This window comes from Eleginops maclovinus, chromosome 12, assembly GCF_036324505.1.
Source record: "Eleginops maclovinus isolate JMC-PN-2008 ecotype Puerto Natales chromosome 12, JC_Emac_rtc_rv5, whole genome shotgun sequence".
In the NCBI taxonomy this organism is placed as follows: Eukaryota; Metazoa; Chordata; class Actinopteri; order Perciformes; family Eleginopidae; genus Eleginops; species Eleginops maclovinus.
The window spans coordinates 18,753,571-18,779,621 of record NC_086360.1 but is presented as its reverse complement, the minus strand read 5'-3'; the positions used below and the strand labels follow the sequence as shown (position 1 = coordinate 18,779,621).

The following is a 26,051-nucleotide window of genomic DNA, read 5'->3' as shown; positions in this document are numbered from 1 at the left end:
CAGGGAAACTGTCAAAAATCATAACAGTGAGATCTGCAAAATCCTGTTCCCTGTAACATCTTCTGCAATCTGAATCTGCCACACACCTTCGAATGCAAACTCTTACCAATTTTTTTTCTCCAATTAATACGGTATCAAAAAACATCATACAGCAACACTTAATTGTATCAATATGTTATTTCCCCACAACTGTATACTAAATGGTCCATAACTGATTGATGACTGATCGTTTTACTGAGGTCAACATGCATGTTGTTGAACTGAACCTGATTTTTCCTAGCTGTCTCTAAAACATCATTCGAAGAGTTCTCTAGAGTGGAGTAAATTTCTCTTCTTGTCAGATAAAAATGAATCTGTAAAAGCAATTTCATGTTCAAAGCAAGAGCGTGTGCAGTAGGCTGAGTATGCGTGTATTGGGGATAGAGAGTGAGTTAAAGGGGTGCTTTGTAATTACATTAGACATCAAAGGTTTGCATGTAAACCTTAAAGCGAGCTCTGTGTCCCTACGCTGTTGTGCCGAAAGCTTTTATCTGCAGTATATTCTGTCTGCTCTTATGCCTGCTGTTCCTCCAGGGACGGCAGTCTCTGCCAAGGGGTCGCTCTTCTCTTCAGTCGGACCCTGATGGATACCTCCAAATCCTCCACCCCAATGCTGAGGACGCAGGCATCTACATCTGCACCGCCACCAGTCCTGTGGGCTACGCTAGCCGAGAGATCCAACTCAGTGTCAACTGTAAGGCAAACACATGTCCCAACACAGTCGCCAAAACACAGCAGTATTTAATATAGCAAAGCCCCAGCTCTGTCTAGACTGCATGATGTTTCCCTGTAGGCATGGGGCCATATGAACATTTTATGTCAATATTATCCTGGCCAAATAAATGCGGTTCACATTATTTTCTCTATAATCATAAATATATTCCTAAAACTCTAATGTCACTAGCACCTACTGGAGTAACTTCACCTTACCTTTTCACAAAACACATTCATTTTATTGCATTACAGATTTTTTAATTGAACATCATTTTTAGTGTAAAACAGATCATCTTAAAAAAGGTAAGGATCATGGGTGCTACACATACTGCAGTAATTCCATTATACTAATAAAGGATTTACTTTTTAAACCAGATTCAATATTTCACTTGTCATGATAGTTAGGTTTTCACATCACTCATGAGTATATTCACCTTATTTTAATTCACCCAAACTTATTTTTATAAACCCCATCCCTGTTTAACTGTGTGAGAATTGTTTTGGTATTCTGAGAACTTCTTTCCCGCTTTTCCAGCCATGCCTAAAATAGTGGGTGTAAGTGGCCGTGACAACCTTGTGAAGATGGCTGCAGAGGTGGGGGCAGAGGTTGTTCTCCCCTGTGAAGCCCAGGGCAGTCCCTCTCCACTCATCACATGGAGCAGAAATGGGCATCCCATCCCCCCCGTCACAGCTGGGTAAGAGGAAGTATTACCTCACTCTGGAAATGATGCTGTGAAATTAGTGAAAAATCACGTAACCCAGCTTGGCACCATAGCCTTACTTCTGACCTAGCTAACGTCTGACTCAGCTTTTAAAGCCATTCAAAGCTGCAGCTAATGTTCTGAGTTTATTTAATGATAACTTTTGGAAGGCAACTATGCAGAGACTGCAACAGCCTGCCAGAGGGCTGTGTTCAGGCTTCCCTCATCGCCTGAAGAGGAACATCTGGTCCAACATGGTCCGCAGACTCCCGGCTCTCATGTGTGGTCACCCTGGGTGCAGACAGGCTGGTTGACTGGGGAAAACAGACTAGAGAGATGACAGACAGACTCCCCGGGCCAGACACCACACCGAATGGTTTTGGGATAGATAGAAGAATGACGGAGAGTGGGTTGAAAGCTGTGGTGACTCAGTTACAGTAGGACTTGTGTGGAACCAGGGAAAAGGAATAGGTGGGGGTGGAGTGGGGGGTGCCAGGAAGAGGGGAGGAAAACGAACTGACACAGGAAGAGATACAAGCCCTGTCTGCCTGATGTTCGGATTCCCTGGGGTGCTTCAGCAGTAAAACAACATGCTGACTCTTTACTGGTCTTGTCTGATGAGAATAACACACCGTTGTGAACAACCCCCACGCCCGCGCTTTGCATATGCAGGACCTGCGGAAACAAGCATGCTGTGAAAGAGGGAGATTCATTCCCTCCAGATACACGCTGTGGGGTCAGAGGAAATTACCTGGGGGCCAGATTGTTGGACAAACTTAAATCGGTGGCGGAAAACTTTCAGACATATAAGTGAGAATACACTACAATATGTAATGATAAACACCAAACTACTACTGCTACCATATGAACATATGATACTAGATATATTATACAATGTGTGCAGATAGTTGTAGTTTTTTTATTCAATTTGAAATGCAATAAAGTTGAGTGTAAGTTTAATATATGTGCAAATTGTGCAGTGGTGATGAAATAGTAATAAGCGGAAGGACAGATGGAGGGTGGGTCAAGACACACATCTATTTAACACTGAGTTGGTGTGAATCTAATCCTCAAGAAGCCACTTTGTCCCAGTTAGTCTTTGTGTGTCAGACTGTGTACACAGATGACCTGACACTAGTGTGGGGAGTGATGGAGGGATGAGAGGGGTGGTTCATGCCTTTTCAGCTTGAGCTTGTATCAGCCTTCATTCCGGCATAACGGAGCTGCAGCAACCACAGAGAGGCAGTCATTTGATTCCAATGTTAGATGCTGCTGCCTCTCCTCAGGCTGAGTGAGGAGGTGGGTGAGCCACATTACACCATATGTGCAGCTGAAATAGAGAGCTCTTTGTGCTTCAAGCTCATTTCCACTTTCATGAACATGTTTGTGTTGTAATTCAGTTGCTTAGCAGACACACTTATCTAAGATAAATCATAGAGGTGTGTTTACATTTGTACACATTATACATTTATACAGCTGGGTAGTTTCTGGTGCAATTCAGGTTGCCACACTCCTTTAGTGGCTGACCTACATTTAAGTACTTTAAACCCGCATCGAACCGCTGCTTTTGTTTTTGCTGAAAAGCATGTTTTTAAAGTGGAGGGCAGGTCATGTGATCACAACCATCTGTGCACTTGTCTGTCTGTGTCAAACATCTGTAAAATAAATGGGATGGTTTCACATAAACTTTTGCTCACATGGTTGTTCTCAGGAGACAGAAACATATCCTATCTGTAGAACCACTATAGCTGTTGATGATCTGTATTTCCACACCTCTTACTGATGATGAACACACAATAGTTGCTGGGCACAACAATGTTTCCAACAGGAAGAAATTCATTTATTTTTAGGAGGCTTTGACCTTTTCCATGGCGACATCACCATGTGAAACTTTGGCTACCCTTTTACAATACACTGTAATTACCCTGGATAATGGTGATCATGAAAGTTACAACTCACTAGGGAGCTCACTAGAGCCTGACTCTACTTAGTGCTTTCTTGTACATTTATCACTAGATCCATTTTTCTTTCCGACAAACAACATTAATGCAAAGAAGCCATTTACTGCTTTACAATGTTTTTTTAACTCTAGATTACTTTTACTTTAAATACTTTTTAAATAGATTCCTGTAGTATAATTACTCCCTCAAGCTCTGTATTCAAAGCTCAACAAATCACCTTTAAAGTAAAGAAAATATATTATAATGGACAATGTAGTGTAATGCTACATTACTTGAACAAATTGCTTAACATGTTCACATATTATCTAATTGATTTGCATACTAATAATGACAAAACTCTGCCAATGTGCCTCTGGCAGTAGCTGTAGTGGGAATTCTCTTTCTCTGTCTTTTTACGGGAACACATTTTTATCACCACATCTTTTATTTCAAATACTGTAGCAACAAAGACAACACTACATGCATTCTTAAATTGTCCTCACACCCTATCAAGATTTACCAATACTATAAAGGCAGGTAACACATTTAATTTATTCAGATGTTTGCCTGCTCCATAATGTTAATAAGTTACTTGTGGAAAATATTGCTTCAAGGAAAACCAAAATACCTCTTCTCCCAAAACACAGCGGCTGTAGATCTTCACTGACTTATTAAGTGTTGTGTTTTCTCCATCCCTTTGCCCTTGACCCCTAACCACTTCCCAGGTTCACTGTTTTGCCTTCAGGCTCTCTGAGGATCACTGATGTGCGCCTGATTGATAGTAAACTTTACACCTGCACTGCAGAAAACCCAGCAGGCAACGTGTCCCTGAGCTACAATTTAAACATCCAAGGTAACTCGACACCATTTCATTAGAAAGTGTAACTTTTTGAAACGATAAAACCTGCGTTTTAATTATGCTGAGAAGTTGATACATTCCATGTCAACACATCACTTCTAAAATGTGTCAAGTATGTGAGATATGTAAAGAAATAGGTGTGTAACAAACATGGAGAGACATGCATTTACAATCTTTGTTTTTGTCCCCAGCTAAGCCCAGAATTCAGCCAGCACCTTCCCTCCTGAAAGCCCTGCTAGGCCAAAGAGTTATTCTGCCATGTGTGGTCCAGGGAGAGCCAAGCCCTGAGGTCAGTTGGTTACACAATGGACTTCCTGTTGGGGTCAAGAATACTACGCCTCTCAGGATCGAGAAGGTCAGCCTGGCTGATCAGGGCACTTACCAGTGTGTGGCCAGGAACAGTGCTGGACAAGAGATCTTGGAGATCAAACTGGAAATTCTTGGTGAATATCTATCTACGGTTCAGATTGTCAAAACCCTGTTTTTTTATATTGATAATAAGCAGAAATAAGTCAATCTCTGCAGTATATACTGTATGATGAGATTCATGTAAAGTCTATTCAAAGAAGAGCAAATCCAATCACGTAGGCACATGCATCCACACGTTCTTTAGAAAAAGCAACACTGCAAACTACTGTATAGAGTAGCCAGTCTCAGATAATAACCATTTCCTAGCACTGGCGAAATAAAATATTTATATACACTGACAGTGTCCCATTTTCAGGCTCTCCATGTCTTGAGAGGTGCATTCTTTAAGGCACAATAGTTCCATGATGCAAGACAATGAAGTCCCCTGGGTGTACTTGAAAAATAAATGCTGGGAATTTGATTGTAGTTGTTCCAAATAGCTACACTTTAAGGTACAGTAGAAAAAAAGGGGATATGTTATAGCCTTTTAATATTGTATTTATACATTTTCAGAGCAGGGTCTATCAACTTGTGAAGGCTGAATCAGGCCTTCTGGTCATCAGTAATGGGGAACAGCAGGGGTCTATTTCTCCATTACTATTTACATTACACATTTGTTAATTATTCTTCTTACTAATACTTCAACACCAAACAATATATCCTAAGCCCTGCTTCCACTACAACCCCAGCTCCTTCTCCTCTTCAGTTTGCTTTGATGTATTTTTTAATATTCCTTCAGCAAAATGCAGATAACACCAAGAACATGTGTATGTATTAACCCTGGCACTGGCACTAAAGCTGCAATCAAATTGGATTTTTTTATTTCCCTAGAAGATCTAATAGCTTTATCATCTGATTTTTTTCAATGAGTCTTGGAATTACTTTTATTTGTTCTGTTTGCCCCTTCATTGGCCAGAGAGTTCCTGTGAGATCAAATCTTAATCCCACTTCGGTCCCTGGAATGCTTCAAAGGCATCTTATCACTTGCTTATTTACCTACACTGGCACCTTCAATAATAATCAAACCAAAACTCATTACACATTGGATTAAAGGTGAACTCATCAGAATCCCTGTGCATTTTAAACAAGCTTAACATGTTTTCCTGTCCTCACAGAGGCCCCGTCCTTTGCAGAACCAGGAGATGCCATCATGGAGAAAGTAGCCAACAGCAAGGTCATCATCCCCTGCCCTGCTAAAGGTAGGATTTTATTCACAAACGAGTGCAGGACTGAAAAGAATATGGTAAGCACAGTCTAGGGTTTAAAAGAGGAGACAATGTCACACCTCCTGTGTGACATTGTGGGACTAAAGTTTCATAGCCTAAAATAGATGTACCTTTTTTTAGTTTGTTTTGATGACATAAGAAGAAATTCTAGTTGAAATGTAGGACAGATGTGTTTATTTCTACACCATCAAAGGGATGTTTTGCTGTCGACGTAGACTTTTAGTTGTCATAAAAAAGATCCTTGCCATCTTAAAAGGTGCATCCTCTTTTTATCGCAGCACCCAGAGGCCCGCAGTTGTCTCTATAATTTAACATCTCTGTGCGAACAAGGTATTATCCCGCAGGGTGTGGAGAGCTCGCTATTTTATCGAAACACAGCAGGCGTCTGTGCGAGTCTGCGGATCCACTGATGGATACTTAACCTCTGACAGCTCGCGCTAACAGGTATTGTTTGTGTGGCGCTGTGTCATGGTTACCAGCACGGAGAGAGGAGGTGAGGACTGTGTCCAATGTGGAGCAACAGCTGGAACATCAGTCTGCCTGCTCCTCAGTGAGCCACATCTGCTTTCCTCTGCGTTTGGCCCTGCTGGGAGAGGAATCCTAATTACAGGCTGCTGCTTGCAGATGAAGGACAGAGATGTCTGAGGTACATCGTGAAGCACAGGAAGAGGAAGATGAAGCTACATCAGCTCTCCTCTTATCCAAGTCTTACCGGCAGGCAGGAAAAATGTACCAGGCCTTCGAGGGCTCACACTTGAAATGCTTGACGCTCTTGACACCCAAGAGAGTAGCCGGGAGCAGGCAGTATCCCCCTCACTGTACTCTTGAGATCTCTCTGTATGAGGGAGATAAAGCACATCCTGTGCCAGAAGGATATTATTAATTCCCCTACTTACGCATTGCATAAGATGGAGGTAATAATTGGTGAAACACAAGGAAGACATGATCTCAAAATGTGTTAATTCAGAGTGTACTAATGACATCTGTTAACAACTTAAACAGAACATCTGTTTGCATTTCCTCTCAGCAGTGAGATAATGATTTTTCTTAGAGCTGCTTAACTGTAAACATGTGTTTGCTGTACACCATCTTTGCTGTTGCTGCGTCGTCTGTCATTAGTATTATTTTGGATTTAGGAAGGGGGCAGTGTTTGATTCCTGCTCCGTGGTGGTTGTATATGTAACACCTCTGTAAATAGACAGAGCAGTGCCATTTGGATCACTCCACCGCACCGCTCTTTCATCAAGGCTTGCTGGTCTGTCCCGGGGAGTATGTTGTGTTGGGTTCAGAAAACCCCACCTTTTCCCCATTCCACCTTTCTCTTCTTGATAATTTCCACCTCTTTCGCACCCAGTAATCCAGAGCCCACACCTGTTTCAGGCTTCTGATTGTACACAGTAGTGCCTTTGAACTGCTAGTCCGACCATTTCTATTCTTACTGTTCAGGACTCTCACCTCAGTGAGGTAATAAATCTTGATGCTTGTATTTCAAACCAGACATCTCTCTAGCATACAGTCTCCTACTTGTTTACTGTGTCTTACTTTTTTATGTGACCTTGAAATCATAAGCTTGTAGGCCCCAATGACCCATTTTGGCAATGCCTCCCCTGCTGTCCAACAGATAAATCTAGAGCTGGCTTTTTCTAGTCTGGGCCGCTTGCCCATTAAGTTCCCCCCGTAGAGAAGCAGAGAAATGGAAGTAGCTTTTCTTTCTGTCAGGTGTGATCAATAAAGCTCAGTTTATACCCACTCACAATCCTTTGCTTGTCTCTGCACCTGCAGGTTCACCTCATCCCAAGGTGCGCTGGTTCAAGAATGGCCTGGAGATACACACCGAACAATCAGAGCTTTCTGTGGCGAGGGATGGAGCACTCATAATTAGCGCAGCGTCTGCCAGCCACAGCGGGGACTTCAAATGTGTGGCGACCAATGAGGCCGGCTCTGTGGAGAGAAAGACAAGGCTGAAAGTAAATGGTAAGAATAAGTGACCCCTATCACTCCTTACAAACTACCTTAAACCATGCTTCTTTAACAAAGATCATAAATCCTATTAGTGAAAATAAATCATGAACACTAGTGCAAACTGTGGCACCTATCCATAATTGCGAAATAGGCAGCTATACATATCATTTTAACACATTACTGTATTCACCATAAAAAGCCACTTTGGTCCATCCTACATTTTATTGTATGCCCACTTAAATATGCAACTTCATTTTCTTCAGATGTTGTAGGCTTAAAATAATAGGACTAAATACAAATCTCACCTTTATTTGTTGTACTATTGCAGTTCCCCCAGAGATCCAGGATGATGGGCAGCCTCTGAACCTCACTGTCACTTTGAAGCAGCCTCTCACTCTGAGCTGCGATGCCTTCGGGATCCCCTCCCCAACAATCACCTGGACTAAAGACGGTCATCCTGTGAGTTCTTTCAATCTGGATTTACAGTTTAGAGTTTAAGCAAAACTTTGGTGGCAACTTTGTTAATATCTAGCTGTGCAATGCCACCAAGTGGTCATGCTACTTATTACAATTTCATACTAAAGATGGACTAAGCTGATTTCTGTGTGTCCAGGTGGACAGTCCTGGGGTGTATCTGCAGAATGGGAACCGGCTGCTGAGAATCTACAGAGTTCAGTCAGAGCATGCCGGAAGATTTTGCTGCACAGCTCAAAACTCAGCTGGGGAGTCCCGCAGGGAATATCACATTGTGGTTCAAGGTGAGCTCATAAAACAGCTGTCACACTGGCAGCTCGTATATAGAAGAATAAAGTTGGGGAAAGACAGGTGTGAAGAAGGGATATTTTGCCTGGATTTAACATCACCCGGAGCAGTGTTTTAAAGTCCCCAGAGTACCTAAAGCTGTTTAATTAAACTTTAATTCTTCACTTGATGTAGCATAAATCCTTAAACTTATCATTTCCGTCCACACCCTCAAAGACTAAGTGTAAAAGTCAATGCAAATGACCTCTTTCACTTTTACTTAGATGAGTTTTACATCCCTCTAAAGAACAGCGATTCTGAAATTTAAGGTATTTTTACCTTTGGTCTCATACATACTTATAAACACGTGAATTAACCGATGTATTTCTGGTGTATGTGTACAGCTCCGCCAGTGATCTCAGGAACATCCCGACTGCAGGATTTAACTGTGGTACTGGATCAGGAGGTGGAGTTTCAGTGTCGCGTTAGTGGAAAACCAGCACCGAGAGTGGAATGGAGTCGTGACGGAGAGTAAGCATCACTTCTGACATTATGTTGATGTAACATCCAGCATCACACGTCCATAGCATTGATTTGATTCCTTCCTCTCTCAAGGGTTCTGTCCCGCGATGGAGACCCCCATGTGGAGTTTCTGGAAGATGGCCAAGTGTTGAAGGTGAAGTCGGTCAGACTGAGGGACCAGGGGCTTTACCAGTGTCTGGCCAGTAACAACGCAGGAACTCAGATGCGGCAGTTCAGACTCACAGTGCAAGGTGTTTACTTTATCTAAGACACATACACACACCACCACACCAGAACAAAATCAACTAAACCTCTAAAGATATGTTACATAGAAGACATAAAATCGTTTAAAAGTAACTAGGATAATAAGTTGAGTTGAATGGCATATGCTGTGGTAGCAGTGTTGCTTGAGAAAGAAAACAACTGAACTTAATATTTATTTAATGTGTTGACCTCGCCTCTTCAGGTGTATGAATTGACTCAACATGGCCTGTACTATTAGCACAGACCTAATTCTCTTTATGCAGGACTTTGGGGATTTCTGTGTTACCTAAAGAATCACACACTGCATTTCTGTTTTAAGGGTCTCCTGCTATAACAGCCAATTCCCTGAGGATCTATTTAGCCTGGGCTGTGGGCCAGTAAAACCCTTACTGGCTGTTAAACATTAACGTTTTGTCGACCTTTCTCTCTAGCTCCCCCCACCATCAAGGGTCCCAGTGAGACATCAGAGGTGTCGGTGGTGCTGGGTTTCCCCAAAGTCCTCCCCTGTGATGTCGAGGGCTCACCCACGCCCAGCATCACCTGGCTGAAGGACAACCAGCCCATCGTGTCCAGTCCCCAGACGACATACACCCAGGGCGGGCAGGCGCTGCGCCTGGGCTCAGCACGGGGAGACAGCACCGGCCTTTACACCTGCAGGGCCACAAATCCAGCCGGCACCGCCACCAAACATTACTCTCTCAGTGTTCTGGGTAAGAGATATCTACGCTGCTTTCACATCAAACAGGCCAAGACAAAACTTTAATGACTTCCCCCACCTCTCATCAGTCCCACCACAGATAGAAGGCGACTCTACATCCTTGAAGTTTGGGCGGCAGGAGGAGAAAGTACGGATCAACGGGAGTTTAATTCTTTCCTGCCTGACCAAAGGTTTCCCTGAGCCCAAGGTTAACTGGTTCAAAGACGGACAGGTTGGTGTCATGCCTTTAAGCTCTGCATTTCTTAAAACAATAACATGTGCTTCAAAAGGGACCTCCAGCAGCCTCTACCGGCAACCAGTAGGCCTTGCAACAGCCTCTACAGATTTGACATCCTCTTGCACAAGCCACCTCCACTCTCTAGACTCTGTGCTATGAGTAAGCGAGTTAATTATAGCAAAGATGTAGACAAAGAATCCAGGGATTAAATACGCTGACGTAAAATACTGTTATAATACTGTGGCGCCTTGTGTGATTTACAGTATTTTAATGTGAGCCTTGATTTCTGTGTGTGTGCAATATCTACTGTGTAGCATGCATGTGGGCTTCTGTCAATGTTCTAAAGAGCCCACAACAGGGAGCAGTAAAATGCAGAGAGGATTACGTGAATTTAGGTTGGATGGTTTTTAAATGAGGGTGGGGGTGTTTTTCTGTTTTGTGAAACTCAATACAGGCTGAGAAATTGTGGATTAAAAGCCAAATATGTTAAACACCTGCCAAATGTTTTTCGAGTCAGTAGTGCATGTTATATCCAACCCTTGACCAGTACCTTAACTAAAATATAATAATGCTGCAGAGACTGATCAATTATCTTTATATTACCTGCATTATGTTTTAAATCTAGCTCCTACATATCCAAATTCAACATCAAATCACATGTGTAGCAGAAATGTATTTGATCGTACTCCCAACATCCTGTAAACAGATCAGGATTTATGAAATCATTGGTGTTCCTTTTATGGAGTTTCCACATGTGGCTAGGGGAAATATTCCACCTTGGCTCAACCATTTAATATATTTCATTTGTGTTTAGTTACTGACTGGAAACCTACATGCTGGCATTAAGGAGGGTGTCTACACCCTCCTCATAGAAAACGCCATGCTGTCCCATGAGGGGCAGTACACCTGTGTGGTCACCAACTCTGCAGGAGAGGACAAGAGAGACTTTGATGTCACTATTCAGGGTGCGTAAGGTTAAATCTGTGTATAATGTGGTATTCACAGTACTGGTCAAGTTACACTTTTTCGCATAATAAAATCATAGAAAGTGACCCAAACTGCTCGTCTTGCCAGTTCCTCCGATTTTCCACCGGGTGGCTAACAGAGAAGCAGCCTGGGGTCTGGGACACGAGGGTGACAATAATGAGGACATGGTGGAGAAGAAGGAGGTGGTGCTGGGCCATACGATTAGCCTGACCTGTGAGAGTAACGCCATCCCCCCTCCCAAGCTCAGTTGGTACAAGGATGGACGGAAACTCACCTCTGCCGATGGAGTGGTACTGCTGCCAGGTCAGGAAAACCCATCCTGTGTGATTTCTGTAAAAAGCAGTAGTATGGTTATGTATGATGATTGAGGCTTCATATATATGTTTTTTTTTTAGGTGGACAGGTGCTTCAAATCACCCGAGTGCAGAAAGAAGATGCTGGAAAGTATACATGTCAGGCTGTTAATGAGGCTGGAGAGGACCACATGAACTTTGAGCTGGAGATCCTTGGTAAACAACACATGCACATACAATAACTGTAAATTGAAATGCATGCAATAAAGTGTGGATTTCTAAAAGGGATTCTGTTGTGTTTGCCTCTTCAGTCCCACCTGTGATCTTGGGGGCATCAGAGCAGTTTATGGAGGAGATGGGTGCGGTGGTGAACAGCTCTGTTGTCCTCCACTGCGATGTAACCGGACACCCGGCTCCTGTCATCTCCTGGCTGAGAGACGGGCAGCCGCTGCACACTGACGCTCAGCACCACATCAGTGAGGATGGATCTAAACTCCAGGTTAGTCATTGTGGGCTTTTAGACAAGATCCAGCATGTAAGCAGAATCAGCTGTGACCTTTGAGGAATAACACTTCTATCCCATCTTTCAGCTCCTCAGTGTCCAGGTCTCAGACATGGCTGGGTATTTGTGTGTCGCTGAGAACAAGGTTGGAACAGTTGAGAAGCTGTTCAGTCTGACAGTGCAAGGTAGGAAATGTCCATAACTCAGCTTCACCAACTCTGTATATAACATTTCCTGCAGGTATTTTATAATGGATGTTCTTTTCTGTGTACAACACAACTATTTTATCTCTTTCAGTGCCTCCAAGAATAACGGGCCTTAAAGAAGAGGATGTTAGTGTGATTGAGGGCCACATGGTCTCATTGCTGTGTGACGTCCAGTCGTACCCTCCTCCTGAGATCACCTGGACCAGGGACGGGCAGGTCCTCCACTTCAGCACCGGCATCCGTATTCTACCAGGTCAGACCTCGGCCACAATACCCGAATAATACTCAAATCAGGACATTTCCTGTGTTTGAATCTAATAACGGCCCATAAATTAGATTTCATATAATTTTATATTTATATTATAGGCGGCCAGATGCTGCAGTTGCCCCGAGCAAGGCTAGAAGATGCCGGGCAGTATGTATGCACAGCCACCAACCCGGCAGGCCAGGACCAGAAGAGCATACTCCTCAGTGTTTACGGTGAGCACACACACACATGGTGACCCATCTGCGCAGTTCAGCTACATATACAGATAATCAAATCTCAAAACACTGTGTCGGCTGAAAAAATCTGTTTACCGCAAGCCAGCTGTGACCGAGCACAGTTCAGAAGTGAATCATCAGTGAATCTGAATGAATCAAAATGAGATCATGGCCCTGTCTTTTTGTGCACACCATCAGTCCTGCCCACCCTGAAGCCCCGTCAAGATGCGGAGTCTGACTCGATCACCCGGCAAGTTGGATCCTCGGTCACCCTGAGATGCGAAGCACATGGTGTTCCTGCGCCCGAGGTCACATGGTACAAGAATGGGCTGCAACTGGCCGCGGGGAACGGTCTGAAGATGGATCCTCAGCAGCTGGAGATCATAGGAGTTCAGGTTAGGATTTATTTTTCATTTTTTACGTCATTCGCTTGAGGCTGCAAACAAAACCTAAAGTATTTTAAGGACTCCAAGTGGGTTTTGACAGGCATTAAAATGATTTCCAGACATTCCATGCTAACATATTGAATGTTTAGGGCGTACATATGTAGCTTTCAAACAATCATTGCATAAAAAAATATACAAAAGACAAGATAAACTGGAGACATGATTGCATATGTGACAGAACGCAGCACTCAAGTACGTCCAGCAGTGGCTCAGTAAGTAGGGGCTTGGACTGGGAATTGTAGGGTCGGCGGTTCAAGTCCCCGAACAGACTTGAAATATGGAAAGTGGACTGCTACTTGGAGAGGTCCCAGTTCACCTCCTATGCCCTGCTGTGGTGCCCTTGAGCAAGGTACCGGACACCTCCAATCCCCCCTCCCCATTACTCCCCGGGCGCTGCACGATAGCTGCCCACTGCTCCTAGTACTAGGATGGGTTAAATGCAGAGGACCAATTTCACTGTGTGTGCTCTGCTGTGTGCATGTATGTGACCAATAAAGAGGGTTTCATCCTCCGATTCTATCTATCTATCTAAGTCTCTGTTGTTACTTAATTTACGTCCTTCAGAAGGATTGCACTAGCTAGCATAGCAGGAAGCATCCTAGTCAATTATTTGCCTAAAGCCTGTGCTCAAATTGCTCCCTCCTTTTAATAACCTTTTTTTGGGTCTTAGATAGCAGATGGTGGCACCTACACCTGCAGAGTATCCAATGTGGCTGGACAGGTGGACAGAACTTTCAGACTGACTGTTCATGGTGAGAATACCCCTGCTTTGTTCTCAAAGTAACACTTTTAACCAAAGGAAGAGTTTTTATTTCACAAATATGTGTCCACAGTTCCACCTGTCCTGGATGGGCCTCTGTCGGAGACAATCAATCACACGCTGGGCTCCCATGTGTCTCTGCTGTGTGAGGCCTCGGGGGTACCTGTGCCCAGCATCACATGGCTCAAGGATGGAACTCCTATTGGTATGAAGGGAGGCAATGATAGGGGAATGGGAATAGTTTGTGTGATGTGTGAAATTTAGTTAAAGTGAATGTGTTTGCTTTCTAGAGAGCAGTCTGCATTGGCAGTGGTCCGTGCGAGGGAACAGGCTGGAGCTGGGGCCTCTCACTCTGTCTCACGCTGGGACATACACCTGCGTGGCCAAGAACGGAGGGGGACACACACAGAAAGACTACACACTCACGGTGCAGGGTAAACCAGAAAATCAGTGGAAGATCAGACACTATCGCTCTAGAACATGAAACATCTTACTCAGAGAAGAATTGCTTTCAGTAGCATTTAGCTGTCATCTATGTCCTACTCAGTATCGCCTACCATCCTGGACTTTGAACACCCATCTGATGTGAGTGCACCCATGGGAGAGGAGCTGACCTTGGAGTGCAGAGCTACGGGAATCCCAACACCACGTCTCAGCTGGCTGAAAGACGGAGTGACTTTAGAGGGATCAGACGCTCGTCATATTTCGTAAGTCGTTTATGTTTCCCACTTATTGCCATATCTTTAGAAGCACACCGAGTGATAGGAAGTAACAGTATTAATCACACATTATGGAATACATTTTGCTCTCAAAGCTGCTGAATTACTTTAACAAGCAGCACAAGAATCGATCAACACCCTTCCCTAATGGACTTAAAATATAATACAAATCATCTTCAGCAATTATGTGCATGACAGAGGGATGTGTGAACAGACAAATGGAGCCGTTATGTTCCTTCATTTATTTTCATCATGAGGAACAGTAAGAGCAGCTGTTTAACAGCTGGTCAGCAGATTATTCGGTCATTGCAAATGCATCAGCCAGAGAAAGCAAACGTGTGTGTGTCTGTGTGCGTGTGTGCGACTGTGAGAAAGTCGTGGGATGATGATAATAATGATAATGGGAAAGTAATTGTGAGTTTCAGAGGTGAGGTGAACACATATTTCATTCAGTAGAAAATAGATTCAGTAACTAGCAGAAAACATGAAGTGTCCATAAATACTTCAAGCTAGAAACAGCTGAAAATAACCACAATGTGTATTTGAAATCTGGCAGGGTGACCCCTGAAGGCAGCACGCTAACTTTACTGAGACTTAGCACTGAGGATTCTGGGACATACACCTGTTTGGCTGTCAGTCCTGCTGGCCAGGAGAGCAAGATCTACACCCTCTTCGTGCTAGGTCAGTTTGATCATTTAATCTGTGTATTTGTGTTGACGTTGCTGAGGGGTTTGTTTTCATTTGATTTGGCTTCACTTGTCACAGTCCCGCCATCCATCTCTGGTGAAACCGCTACTCCCAGAGAGGTGCAGGTCACACAGGACAGTGTTGTGACTCTGGAGTGTCAGACAGCAGGAAACCCTCCACCTCAGATCAGCTGGCTGAAGAATGGCCGGCCTCTGCTCCTCTCTCCTCGTACACGCCTCCTATCTGCTGACTCTGTGCTGAGGTTAGTTTAGACCAGTTTTCTGACAAACATAATCACTTTGAAACAGATTACATGTTTATAAATGAGCTCATGCAAATTCTTCCCTCTCTTTATGAAAAAGGATTTCTCCAGTACAGCTGTCTGACTCGGGACTCTACACATGCGTGGCTCGCAGTCGCGCTGGTCTTGCCGAGCTCAGTTATAATGTCCAGGTCCAAGGTACAGTCATAACAAAACCACCCACTTGCAGTATTTTACCTTGAACTGATTTTTCGGATCTTAGGGTTTCATGCAGATGTGATGTGTGTGTGTGGTCTACAGTGCCACCTGGTGTAGATCATGTTGAACCAGTGGAGCCGGTCACAGTAGTCCAAGGATCTTTGGTGACGTTAACCTGTGAGGCACGAGGCGTTCCCCCTCCGACGCTGACCTGGATGAAGGACGGCCAGCCGCTGTCCCTTCACCGCAACCTGCTGCTGGATGGACAGGAGACACGGCTGCAGCTGCCTGATGTAGCCCCTGGAGATGCGGGCCTTTACAGCTGTGTGGCTAGTAACCAGGCAGGAAGCAGCACAAAGAGCTTCAACCTCACTGTGCACGGTAATCCTAACACAATCTGTATATTGAAATTAAAGTCTGTGTAAAATCCTTGAACAATTGAGCAAAAACATTATGCCTTTTACTCCAGAGCCTCCAAAGATAACTGACTCCAGCTCTCCAGAAGAGCTGACCATCGCAGTGGACAGTCCACTGGAACTGGAGTGCTCTGCTGTGGGAGTCCCCCCTCCCACCCTCAGCTGGCTCAAAGATGGTCGTCCCTTGGAAGGACGTGACATTGTTCAGCAGGATGGACACTTTATCAGGATTAGCAAAGTTCAGGTAGCTTACAAATAGAAAATATCTGATCATAGCATCCAAGCACAAGCACGATTTAGAGAGCTTTGATCATGGTGTCACTTTTTTTTCTGGAAGATGTAATATACTGAAGTTTTTGAAAAAAGTGAATATTGTGTTTAATACGTGTTTTCATACCATAACCAATATAATAGAAGCTGAAGCTTTGATTGTAACTCATCCTTTTCAATAGATTGTTTTTCTGTATATCATGGATATACAAAAGCACCGAAACAGCATGAGCATGCAGCAAAAAATAAATCAAAAGTAATTTGATGCAATGTCCTGCGAGAACCACTCCTTGTTGATTAATGTTGTCTCTTTAAAGGTCGAGGATGCAGGTCTGTACACCTGCTTGGCCAGCAGCCCAGCTGGAGAGGATGGAAAGAACCACTGGGTCCGAGTCCAAGGTGAAAAAAGCTGTTCCTTGATGTTTTACTTGGAAGAAATATATAATTCCCCCCCCCACCACACACACACACACACACACACAGTCTCTTACATTCTGGAGTCATTAACAGTGTTTGCACTGAAAAAGACTTGGGCTGGCATGACACTTTCTGTCTCAGGCAATGCAGTAATTCACTCAATATGAGGGATATACAGGATAAGAGCATTTTTATCTATGTGAAAGATAAATGAAGTGTGTTTTATGATAGATTGTGCAGCATCCTTCTCCCATTTCACAGTTTTCCTACCGTTTTATTCATACTGGAATAAAAAGATGTTTTGTACATATAACACGTAATGCTGTTTAAATTCCCAAATTCCCAATAGTTACGTATTTCTTTCGATTATTTTGAAATACCCAGATTGCCTGACAGTAAATTGTGTGTGATGAAACACATTCTCACAGCACACCCTTCTTTATTAATGCTGTGCTAGGGAAAACGAAGCATGTTTTTTATTTTAGTGCAAACACGTGATGTTGACATCTGGCCCCTGATCTACCTTCTGAGTTGATCCGTTCCACATGGCCACATGTTCTTACAAAGCATGTCCTTATTCAAAGCAGTGCTTCAGGCATTGTTCCCTGGAAACTTTCTGTAATCCACCTCTTAATAACCAGTGGATGTGTTTCAGTCCCCCCGACCCTCGTTGGCTCTGGTGATGTGAGGACATTAACGGTGCCTGTTAATGGACATCTGACCTTAGAGTGCCTGGCTGACAGTGACCCTGCTCCAGAAATAGAGTGGTACAAGGATGAGGCCAAACTGCAGGTACGCTTTGAAAAACAACAAACAGGTATTGAACTTATATCCAACCCCTACTCCTCTCACAGACTGTTTCTCTCCCCTACCTCTCCCTGGTGCACATCAGATGGGCAGTCGTATACAGCGGTTGGCCGGGGGTCAGTACCTGGAGATACAGGAAGTGAGGCCTGAGGACAGCGGCCATTACAGCTGTGTGGTCACCAACATAGCAGGAAGCAACAGCTTGTTTTTCACGGTGGAGATTCTCTGTAAGTCGGCCTATCAACAGAGAGCTGATAAAAATACAGCTTCGCAAAAGTTATCATTTACCCAATGTGTTCCATCACTTTTGTTTCTCTAGTACCGCCAGTTATAAAGAAGAGCAGCTCAGAGTTGACCGCACATGTTGGCGAGAATGCAGTTTTACCTTGTGAAGTTGAAGGAGACACTTCAGCTACGGTCATGTGGAGGAAAGATGGCTTCCCTATAACTAAAGATAATAATAAGTAGGTCCCTACTTTGTTTTGACCAAACTCTTGTGCAATCTGCACTTGTTATATTTAACTTTTCCATATGTACACTGTTTGGAACTTTGTTTTACCTGTGATGTTCGCAAGGTAAGGAATATTCTTGAATTGAATATACTCCTTGGAAACAATGCTTCAGCATAACCTGATGTTATATCTAACGTTGATTACTGTGTGTATAAAGCAATTTTGTTGACTTTATTTTTCGTAATCGTAACCACTTAACATATGATCATTTGAAATAATTGATTTAGGTCCCTTGAAACTGCTTGTATCTTACTTTTAAAAAGCTCCAAGAACCCGGCATGTACCAAAAACACACACTATGGTATCTAGGTATGAATATTTTCTTTGTGTATTTGTTTCAGGTACACCGTGTTATCAGAGGGCTCATTGCGTGTACATGGGGTTCAATTGAGTGATGCTGGTCGATACTACTGCACTGTGTCCAACCAGGCTGGCTCTGATCACCGGGGTCTGGATTTACGGGTGTTTGGTAATAAAGCAAATAATAAAATAAAGTTACTACATAACTCTTTTTCTGCATTTTTTCCATAATGCATGCATTTTTGCCTTGTCATGTTAAAATACTTTTTAGGATATCTTTTAACATGTGAAACTCTCCTCCTCTCTTATCAGTGGGTCCTTCCATCAGTTCAGGTCCCTTCAATGTGACGGTGACCACAGGGGTCCGAGCTGTGCTGGGCTGTGAGACCTCAGGTATACCCCAACCTGAAATATCCTGGAAGAGGAACGGGACTCCACTCGATATCAGCCAGCAGCCTGGTGCATACAGGTAAAGACAACATTAGGGTTGTACTCCCTTTGAATAAACAACATGCTTACATTACAACACAAACAGCCATTTAACAGATGACCCAACTCTGTCCAGGTTACTGTCCTCTGGGTCCCTGGTTCTTTTGACACCGTCCACTGAGGATGAGGGATACTTTGAGTGCACTGCTGTGAATGACGTTGGGGAGGAGCGCAAAGTCATTGAGGTCATCCTGATAGGTATTGTTTTTCAGTTCTATACAAGAAGCAGACAGTATTTAGTAATTTCAGATGGTTTAATGAATGAATTTGCTCTTTCAGTCCCACCATCTATTGAAGATGATGTCACGACTGTCACGGCTGTGAAAATGTCTCCGGTGGTGTTGCCATGTCACGTACAAGGACGCCCTCAGCCCACTGTCACTTGGACCAAGGGTGGAGCCAAACTGGGCGCCAGAGGAGGAAGTTATCGGGTGCTACCCACTGGTACGACAACATATCCTAATGCTCTTTATATTAATACACATCATGGTTATTCAGAAAACGATAATACCAGAGAGCAAGGAATAACTTCTTGGCTCATACACAAGACATATTTTTGTCTTCATTTAAATGCAGGAGTTTTGGAGATTACATCTGCTGTGCCGAGCCATGCTGGCAGGTACACATGCTCAGCACGCAACCCAGCTGGAGTGGCTCACAAACACATCACCCTCTCTGTGCAAGGTAGGCTGTCAGACCGGCTGCATGTTGCTGTGAAAATACCTGTTAGAACACATATGGTAAAACCTTTAAATATAGTAGGTACTGTAAATAAAACACGAATCTTTTTTCCCCATGCACTTAAGAGCCCCCAGAGATCAGGCCAATGGCAGAGGAAGTACAAGTGGTGTTACATCATGGGACCGTTCTGCCCTGTGAGGTTCAAGGTTTCCCCAGACCATCCATCACCTGGCAGAGAGAGGGAGTCCCCATAGCAGCAGGTAATGATATATATAAAATACAACACTCATTATATAAACACATTTTAATGTAACGGTAAAGACGTTGGCTCTGGTGCTTAAACATGGACTTGGTATCTTGTTTAAGAGTAGACAGAAGCAATTCCATCAGTCAGATATATCTAACCCCACTGGCGGTCATGCAACATGGTTTGAGGTTCACTCTAATTTGATCATACTGCATTCTCGATTACAGGTCACAGGCTTGCTCTGCTCTCTAATGGAGCTCTCAAGTTTTCTCGGGTCACGCTTGGTGATGCGGGGACATACCAGTGTCTGGCAAAGAACGAAGCTGGTGTAGCTGTGGGCAGGACCAAACTTGTCCTTCAAGGTAACCTTCTATCTGACATATGGGAGGAAAATGCTGGTTTCTCTATTGTTACCAAAGTCACACTCCTTTTTACAAAACGGAAACTATTTTGAAAGTGTATAATGGCGAAAAAAGTTTATAAATTCATTTTTGTTCATTTAATGTTCCTCCAGTCCCCCCCGTGCTGAGTGTGCCCCGTGTGGAGTACACAGCAGTGCTTGGCCAGCCAGTCAGTCTGGAGTGTGTTGCTGATGGGCAGCCTCAGCCTGAGGTTTCTTGGCATAAGGAGAGGCGAGCTGTGGTTGACGGCGCTCATATCCACATCTTTGCCAATGGAACCTTGGCAATTATTTCTACCCAGCGCAGTGACGCAGGCCTGTACACATGTACTGCCATAAACCTGGCCGGCAGAGCCAGCCATGACATGAGGCTGATTATACAAGGTGAGCTAAGAGTGCCATTTAAAACATGTGAAGACTGAAAATAGCAGGTTTATGTTTAAAAGCTATATTAATAAAAAATGTGTTGCGTTTCAGTCCCGCCCATGATTCCTCCTGCACAGACAGACCTGTCAGTCATTCAAGGATTTCAGGCGCTGCTGCCCTGTGCTGCTCAGGGGTCCCCAGAGCCCAAAGTGACGTGGGAGAAGGATGGTGCCATTGTGCCCAGACTTCCAGGCAAATTCACTGTCCTGCGATCAGGAGAGCTGATCATAGAGAGGGCCGAGGTTAGCCTTAAGAGCAATATTCCTCACTGTGTTATAAACCACATTTTTGTATAGTTCTGGGCATATTAATCAGTTCTGCCTCTTCTACACAGTCGGGGGATGCTGGTGTGTTTACATGCGTAGCCACAAATGCAGCAGGCTCTGCAAGACAAGACATCCGTCTGTCTGTCAACATGAGGCCCGCCTTCAAGGAGCTGCCGGGTGATGTGACACTGAACAAAGGGCAGAGTCTGGCCTTGTCTTGCCACGCTCAGGGAACACCATCACCTGTCATCTCCTGGACCGTCAACAACAGTCCTTACACAGGTATTCTCTTCATTTACAGTGAGCTGCAGAGCACTTCTACCTACACAAAGTATCCCAGTGTAGTGACAAAACCAAATTAGGATGGCAGCACCTGTTGATTTTGTAACATGAATAGCAACCAATGTTAGTTACTCAATACAGTGTCTTTAAGTTAAAGTTTAACCATGTTCTGCATGTTTCAGGTGCCACTGTAGACGAGGCTGGCAGGAGTTCCTTGATAATTGAGAATGTGACCATGACCGAAGCTGGGACCTACGTCTGCATAGCAGACAACAGTGTGGGCTCCATCCGAGCGCTCTCATTCGTCCGCATCAGAGGTGAGCTTCCTGTCAACAACTCAACAATATATCTTATTTCTTAAAGATATCACCTTATTTACCTAATAAAAATATGTCCCTCCAGAGCCTCCGGTGTTGAAGGGTGAAGCCCACACGTCTCAGATGGTCATCCAGGGGGGCTCTGCTATGCTCGACTGTCCGGTCCACGGAGACCCCAGCCCGATCCTCCACTGGCTCCGGGATGAAAAACCAATGCTCCGCTCCATCCGAATGCAAGCGCTGCACAACGGATCCTTGGTCATTTACAGCATCACTGTAAATACCATATTCCCTTTATATTTGTCCTGTACTTCCATTATTTAAGAGCAATTGTCTCTTAGTAGTATTAAACTAATTTTGAATGAGTAAGCTCCCTTGAACAAACTATTTACATCAATACATTTTGTCTTGGAAAACAATGTAGCATTATCTACCCAGCCCAGGCTCCATCTGCAGTCCCCTCGGATGTAGGAACAGCATGTGGCTGTCCTGCAGCGTCCTGTTCCCACCTAAATCAGATTCAGCACAGTCAGAGAGGCTAACAGCATTAGCAACAGAGAGAGGAGATGAACAGAGAGCGGGATGTTCCCAGACTCTGCTGCTGTCCCCTCGGCCCGTAACCTTGTTAGATCTCTAACTGCACAGCCTGCAGTTGAGACTTTCTCACAGACAGATGACTGTCCTTCCAATGGAGCCCTCTAATTTGAAATTTCCTTTCTCTGGTCCAATAATATTTATTATGACAAATAATGCAATGGTCTTAACTACCCTGTAGAAAATGCCAGCTTTGTTTCACCCTAAAACTATATGGGATCCAACAAACAGTTTTGTCCTGCAGGTTTGTAGACCCATCAGAGGGAAATTGTTCCTCAGAGTGTCAATTTAGCCAAACTCTCCTCCTGTTTGATCTACAGGCTGCTGATGAAGGGGAGTACCAATGTGTGGCTGAGAGTGAAGCTGGAACAGCTGAGAGGACCATTACCCTCAAGGTTCAGAGTGAGTTCTCTGCCCCAAATTACACACATTGTCATGCAATGTGAAATTAAAAAAACACACAATGGAGAGTACATTTTGTGTCTATCTTCATCCATTTTCAGATATACGTTTAATTCGATGTATTGCATATTCAATAGTGTCTTTTTTTTGTGTCTTCCTGAACTTCAGGAGCATTCCATGAGGTTATTGGTTGTTATTTTATTAAATAAGACTCAAAACTCTACTGACGCCTCTTCTTTTCTCTCGGTTTAACAGTCAATGGAGGCTACTCCAACTGGGAGGAATGGGGTCCATGTAGCAGCACCTGTGGGCAAGGCTTCCAAGAACGAATCAGATTATGCAACAACCCTGAACCAGTTAACGGTGGCCGGTCCTGCAGCGGTCCCAGTATCGACTCTAGGAAATGTCAAGCCGGTCTCTGTCCAGGTACGGATAATTGCTCTGTTTGTCTTCCTTTACTTTATACAGTAATTCCTATTCTCATTTTTTTGGTTTCATGCCACATTGCATTTTTTCCGATGTTATCTCATATATTGTTCAAGCTGTGTGCACCAGCAGTTTATTATGAATTTTAAATATTCAACAAGGTATGTGCGACTGTGAGCTTTGGGTATTTTTACATTGTGTGTTTGGGAATAATTACATGTCTTTTTATGATTAAAGGAGAGTCTCCTCGCAAGACCAGAGGCAGCCTAATAGGCATGGTGAACGAGAGAGAGTTTGGCGTGTCTTTCCTGGAGGCCAACATCACCGACAATGAGGTAGACGGGAGCAGCTCTGTGCAGGCACGCCTGGACAACATCCCGCCAAGCGTGGGTGAGTGATCGCACAATATAACACACGTCTAGAGAGAAAGGTGTCTGAAACACTGATGCTCAATGTTGCATCAGTCTTTGCACTATAGTGTATAAACAACCGTCTCAGGTTGGAAACACATGTATAAACACAACTAAAAACATTGTAGGTTATAAATTACGAAACGTATATGGCACAGTATGGGTGTAGCATGCTTTAAAAGACAACGTTTTTTATCTTTAAGATCTTAAAATGCAACCTTAAATGGATTTTTTTATATTGATTTCTCGAGAATAAATATCCTGTTCATTTACTCTGTTAATGAATGGCTTCAGTTTCATGGAAAAGCAGAGCTGAGTGTGTTCTGTTCTGGTTTTCACAGTGAAATCAGGAGAGCTGATGTTTATGATGTGCTCCTCAGCATGTGTACTGTAGGCTCACTGTATTTCAGAGGTTGTGTAAGATGCCATGAGCTCATGCTGTTTCCTTGTAGGTCCCTTGTTGCGGGTGCTGGTGTCTGCGTTCGCTCCCATCTACTGGACCACTGTGCAGCAGAGCGGAGCTGCCAGAAACGGCTACTCCTTCACTGAGGGGCAGTTCAGACAGGAGTCTCAGCTGGAGTTTGAGACTGGTAAGAACTGCCCCAATCACCTATACACATCCATGTTAATAATTAATGTTAACCAATTCATATTTCAAGCTTTTGGTTCCTTTTGGTAATATATATATATTTTTTTTAAAGGAGCTTGGCCAATTTCTAAATCGTTTGTTTCCATTGCATTAAAACTATGCAGGCTTTGTTGTTGTATCTCTTATGCATTATGCTTTTTATCTGTGACTTCAAATGTTATTTTGTAGTTTAAACAACAACCAGCAGATGGTGCCACTCACTTCCTCTGACATTCCTGAGTTTACACATCAAGGCTATTCAATCTAAACTGTTTCATCATGCACTCCTGTGTATGTAAATGAGTGGTCCTTTGACTGTTTTTTAATCTCTTTAAACAGGGGAAGTCCTTCGTTTGACCCATGTGGCCAGAGGTCTGGATTCTGAGGGAGTTTTACTAATTGACATCGTAATTAATGGATTTGTGCCTCCTTCATTATCATCGTCTCACCTGAGCCTACAAGTGAGTCACTGTTGTCATTACAGTGTTTATTTACAGTTCTCAAAAATGTCACTAGAGAATTTGTTGACATACCCTCCTCCATTTCCCTCACCGGATTTCTTTTGTGTCCCGCAGGAGTACGATGAGTCATATCTGCAGACTGGCCAGGGGCAGCTGTACTCGTGGTCATCGCAGACCCACCAGAGAGCAGGAAAGCCCATGGTGCTGCGCTGCAATCACACCATTATTTATGAGGGCCAGGAGGAGCGCCAGGGCCCTCTGCTCCAGCTGCTCAAGGTCTCCGGGACCAACAGCGTCTACAACATGTTTACTCTCTCTCTGGACTTCCACATCACTGCCAGCCTTCTCACACCAGGTCTGGGGGGGGAAATTAAAATGATTTAAAACCTATCATTACATAACATGAAATACTGGATCTGATTAAGACAGCTATGAACCAAACTTGTTCTGTTTGCAGACGGTTTTGAAGACACATGCCCTAAAGGTTTCACTCTTGACACAGCCTCCTACTGTGCTGGTATGCTGATTTATTTTCTTTTTTTTAACCTGCTTTATCTTGAACACATGTCTCTGTCCCCGTTTCTTTTAATGATTCAATGTGTCCTTATTAGATGAAGATGAGTGTGCTCTCCAGTCCCCCTGCTCTCACTCATGTAACAACATCATGGGAGGCTTCTCCTGTGCCTGTCCCTCCGGCTTCACCATGTCTACTGAGACCAACACATGCCAGGGTAAGACACAAACAAGTTTTGTGATTAATTACCAGATATAAATTGGTAATGTCCTAGTTAAGCTAATTAAAAATGATCTTATTCATGTTCCCCTCAGCACTTACTTGTGTTTCGCTTTATACCAGATATTGATGAGTGTTCCCAGGGCTCACACATGTGCCACTACAACCAGCAGTGTGTCAACACAGTGGGCACATATCGCTGCCAGGCCAAGTGCGGACCAGGATTTAAGCCCAGCATCACAGGAACCAGCTGTGAAGGCAAGTCACTGCTAATCACTGTCTGCACAACATTTCAGAACAACTTATCCTCTACTGTAGTTGTGCGTGTTTCCTTTCTTTGTTTAATCACTTATAGTCGTTCCTGCGATAATTCATTACGACAACTCTCACCGCTTCCCATACAGTTTTCACATATATTATACTGGTGTGGGCATTAGATGTATAAAGCCAGATGTGTCGATTGTGTGTTTCAGATTTGGATGAGTGCCAGGAGTCTTCCCTCTCCCCGTGCCAACATCAGTGTCTCAACACTCTGGGCTCCTTCCGCTGCATCTGTCACCAAGGATACCAGCTGTCAGGACATCGCTGCATCGGTCAGTGGTTTTAACTCAGGGTCCCCGGGTTATCGACAGCTTAGGAAGTCATGGAACTTAAGAAGTGTAAAGTACTGGGTGTTGGGTTGACCGCTATGGACAGACAAAAAATTGATATGG

The 26,051-nt window shown here is 43.9% G+C and overlaps 1 protein-coding gene and 1 long non-coding RNA gene across 2 annotated transcripts in view; one reads left to right on the top strand and one right to left on the bottom strand.

Moving 5' to 3' along the window:
* The window catches only part of hmcn2 (hemicentin 2), a 45,303-nt gene that overhangs the window by 14,476 nt on the left and 4,776 nt on the right, over positions 1-26,051 (top strand). The window contains exons 21-75 of the mRNA XM_063897429.1: positions 574-733; positions 1,289-1,448; positions 4,120-4,247; positions 4,445-4,696; positions 5,777-5,860; positions 7,670-7,861; positions 8,178-8,308; positions 8,463-8,607; positions 8,995-9,121; positions 9,206-9,363; positions 9,808-10,086; positions 10,163-10,305; positions 11,126-11,276; positions 11,386-11,601; positions 11,694-11,807; positions 11,903-12,090; positions 12,182-12,278; positions 12,391-12,552; positions 12,666-12,779; positions 12,981-13,177; positions 13,899-13,980; positions 14,062-14,193; positions 14,279-14,422; positions 14,536-14,695; positions 15,264-15,388; positions 15,473-15,656; positions 15,757-15,854; positions 15,957-16,235; positions 16,324-16,514; positions 16,858-16,939; positions 17,613-17,749; positions 17,850-17,991; positions 18,084-18,228; positions 18,618-18,745; positions 18,889-19,045; positions 19,142-19,263; positions 19,345-19,509; positions 19,642-19,749; positions 19,872-20,006; positions 20,221-20,355; positions 20,508-20,777; positions 20,871-21,061; positions 21,154-21,367; positions 21,550-21,684; positions 21,770-21,960; positions 22,599-22,680; positions 22,936-23,106; positions 23,344-23,496; positions 23,969-24,106; positions 24,484-24,605; positions 24,720-24,960; positions 25,063-25,122; positions 25,217-25,336; positions 25,462-25,596; positions 25,812-25,931. Coding sequence (XP_063753499.1) covers positions 574-733; positions 1,289-1,448; positions 4,120-4,247; positions 4,445-4,696; positions 5,777-5,860; positions 7,670-7,861; positions 8,178-8,308; positions 8,463-8,607; positions 8,995-9,121; positions 9,206-9,363; positions 9,808-10,086; positions 10,163-10,305; positions 11,126-11,276; positions 11,386-11,601; positions 11,694-11,807; positions 11,903-12,090; positions 12,182-12,278; positions 12,391-12,552; positions 12,666-12,779; positions 12,981-13,177; positions 13,899-13,980; positions 14,062-14,193; positions 14,279-14,422; positions 14,536-14,695; positions 15,264-15,388; positions 15,473-15,656; positions 15,757-15,854; positions 15,957-16,235; positions 16,324-16,514; positions 16,858-16,939; positions 17,613-17,749; positions 17,850-17,991; positions 18,084-18,228; positions 18,618-18,745; positions 18,889-19,045; positions 19,142-19,263; positions 19,345-19,509; positions 19,642-19,749; positions 19,872-20,006; positions 20,221-20,355; positions 20,508-20,777; positions 20,871-21,061; positions 21,154-21,367; positions 21,550-21,684; positions 21,770-21,960; positions 22,599-22,680; positions 22,936-23,106; positions 23,344-23,496; positions 23,969-24,106; positions 24,484-24,605; positions 24,720-24,960; positions 25,063-25,122; positions 25,217-25,336; positions 25,462-25,596; positions 25,812-25,931 — 8,392 coding nt within the window. The remainder of the gene's footprint in view (positions 1-573; positions 734-1,288; positions 1,449-4,119; positions 4,248-4,444; positions 4,697-5,776; positions 5,861-7,669; positions 7,862-8,177; positions 8,309-8,462; positions 8,608-8,994; positions 9,122-9,205; positions 9,364-9,807; positions 10,087-10,162; positions 10,306-11,125; positions 11,277-11,385; positions 11,602-11,693; positions 11,808-11,902; positions 12,091-12,181; positions 12,279-12,390; positions 12,553-12,665; positions 12,780-12,980; positions 13,178-13,898; positions 13,981-14,061; positions 14,194-14,278; positions 14,423-14,535; positions 14,696-15,263; positions 15,389-15,472; positions 15,657-15,756; positions 15,855-15,956; positions 16,236-16,323; positions 16,515-16,857; positions 16,940-17,612; positions 17,750-17,849; positions 17,992-18,083; positions 18,229-18,617; positions 18,746-18,888; positions 19,046-19,141; positions 19,264-19,344; positions 19,510-19,641; positions 19,750-19,871; positions 20,007-20,220; positions 20,356-20,507; positions 20,778-20,870; positions 21,062-21,153; positions 21,368-21,549; positions 21,685-21,769; positions 21,961-22,598; positions 22,681-22,935; positions 23,107-23,343; positions 23,497-23,968; positions 24,107-24,483; positions 24,606-24,719; positions 24,961-25,062; positions 25,123-25,216; positions 25,337-25,461; positions 25,597-25,811; positions 25,932-26,051) is intronic.
* The window catches only part of LOC134873646 (uncharacterized), a 48,994-nt gene continuing 48,068 nt past the window's right edge, over positions 25,126-26,051 (bottom strand). Inside the window, exon 3 of the long non-coding RNA XR_010166974.1 lies at positions 25,126-26,024. This is a non-coding gene — a long non-coding RNA (uncharacterized LOC134873646). The remainder of the gene's footprint in view (positions 26,025-26,051) is intronic.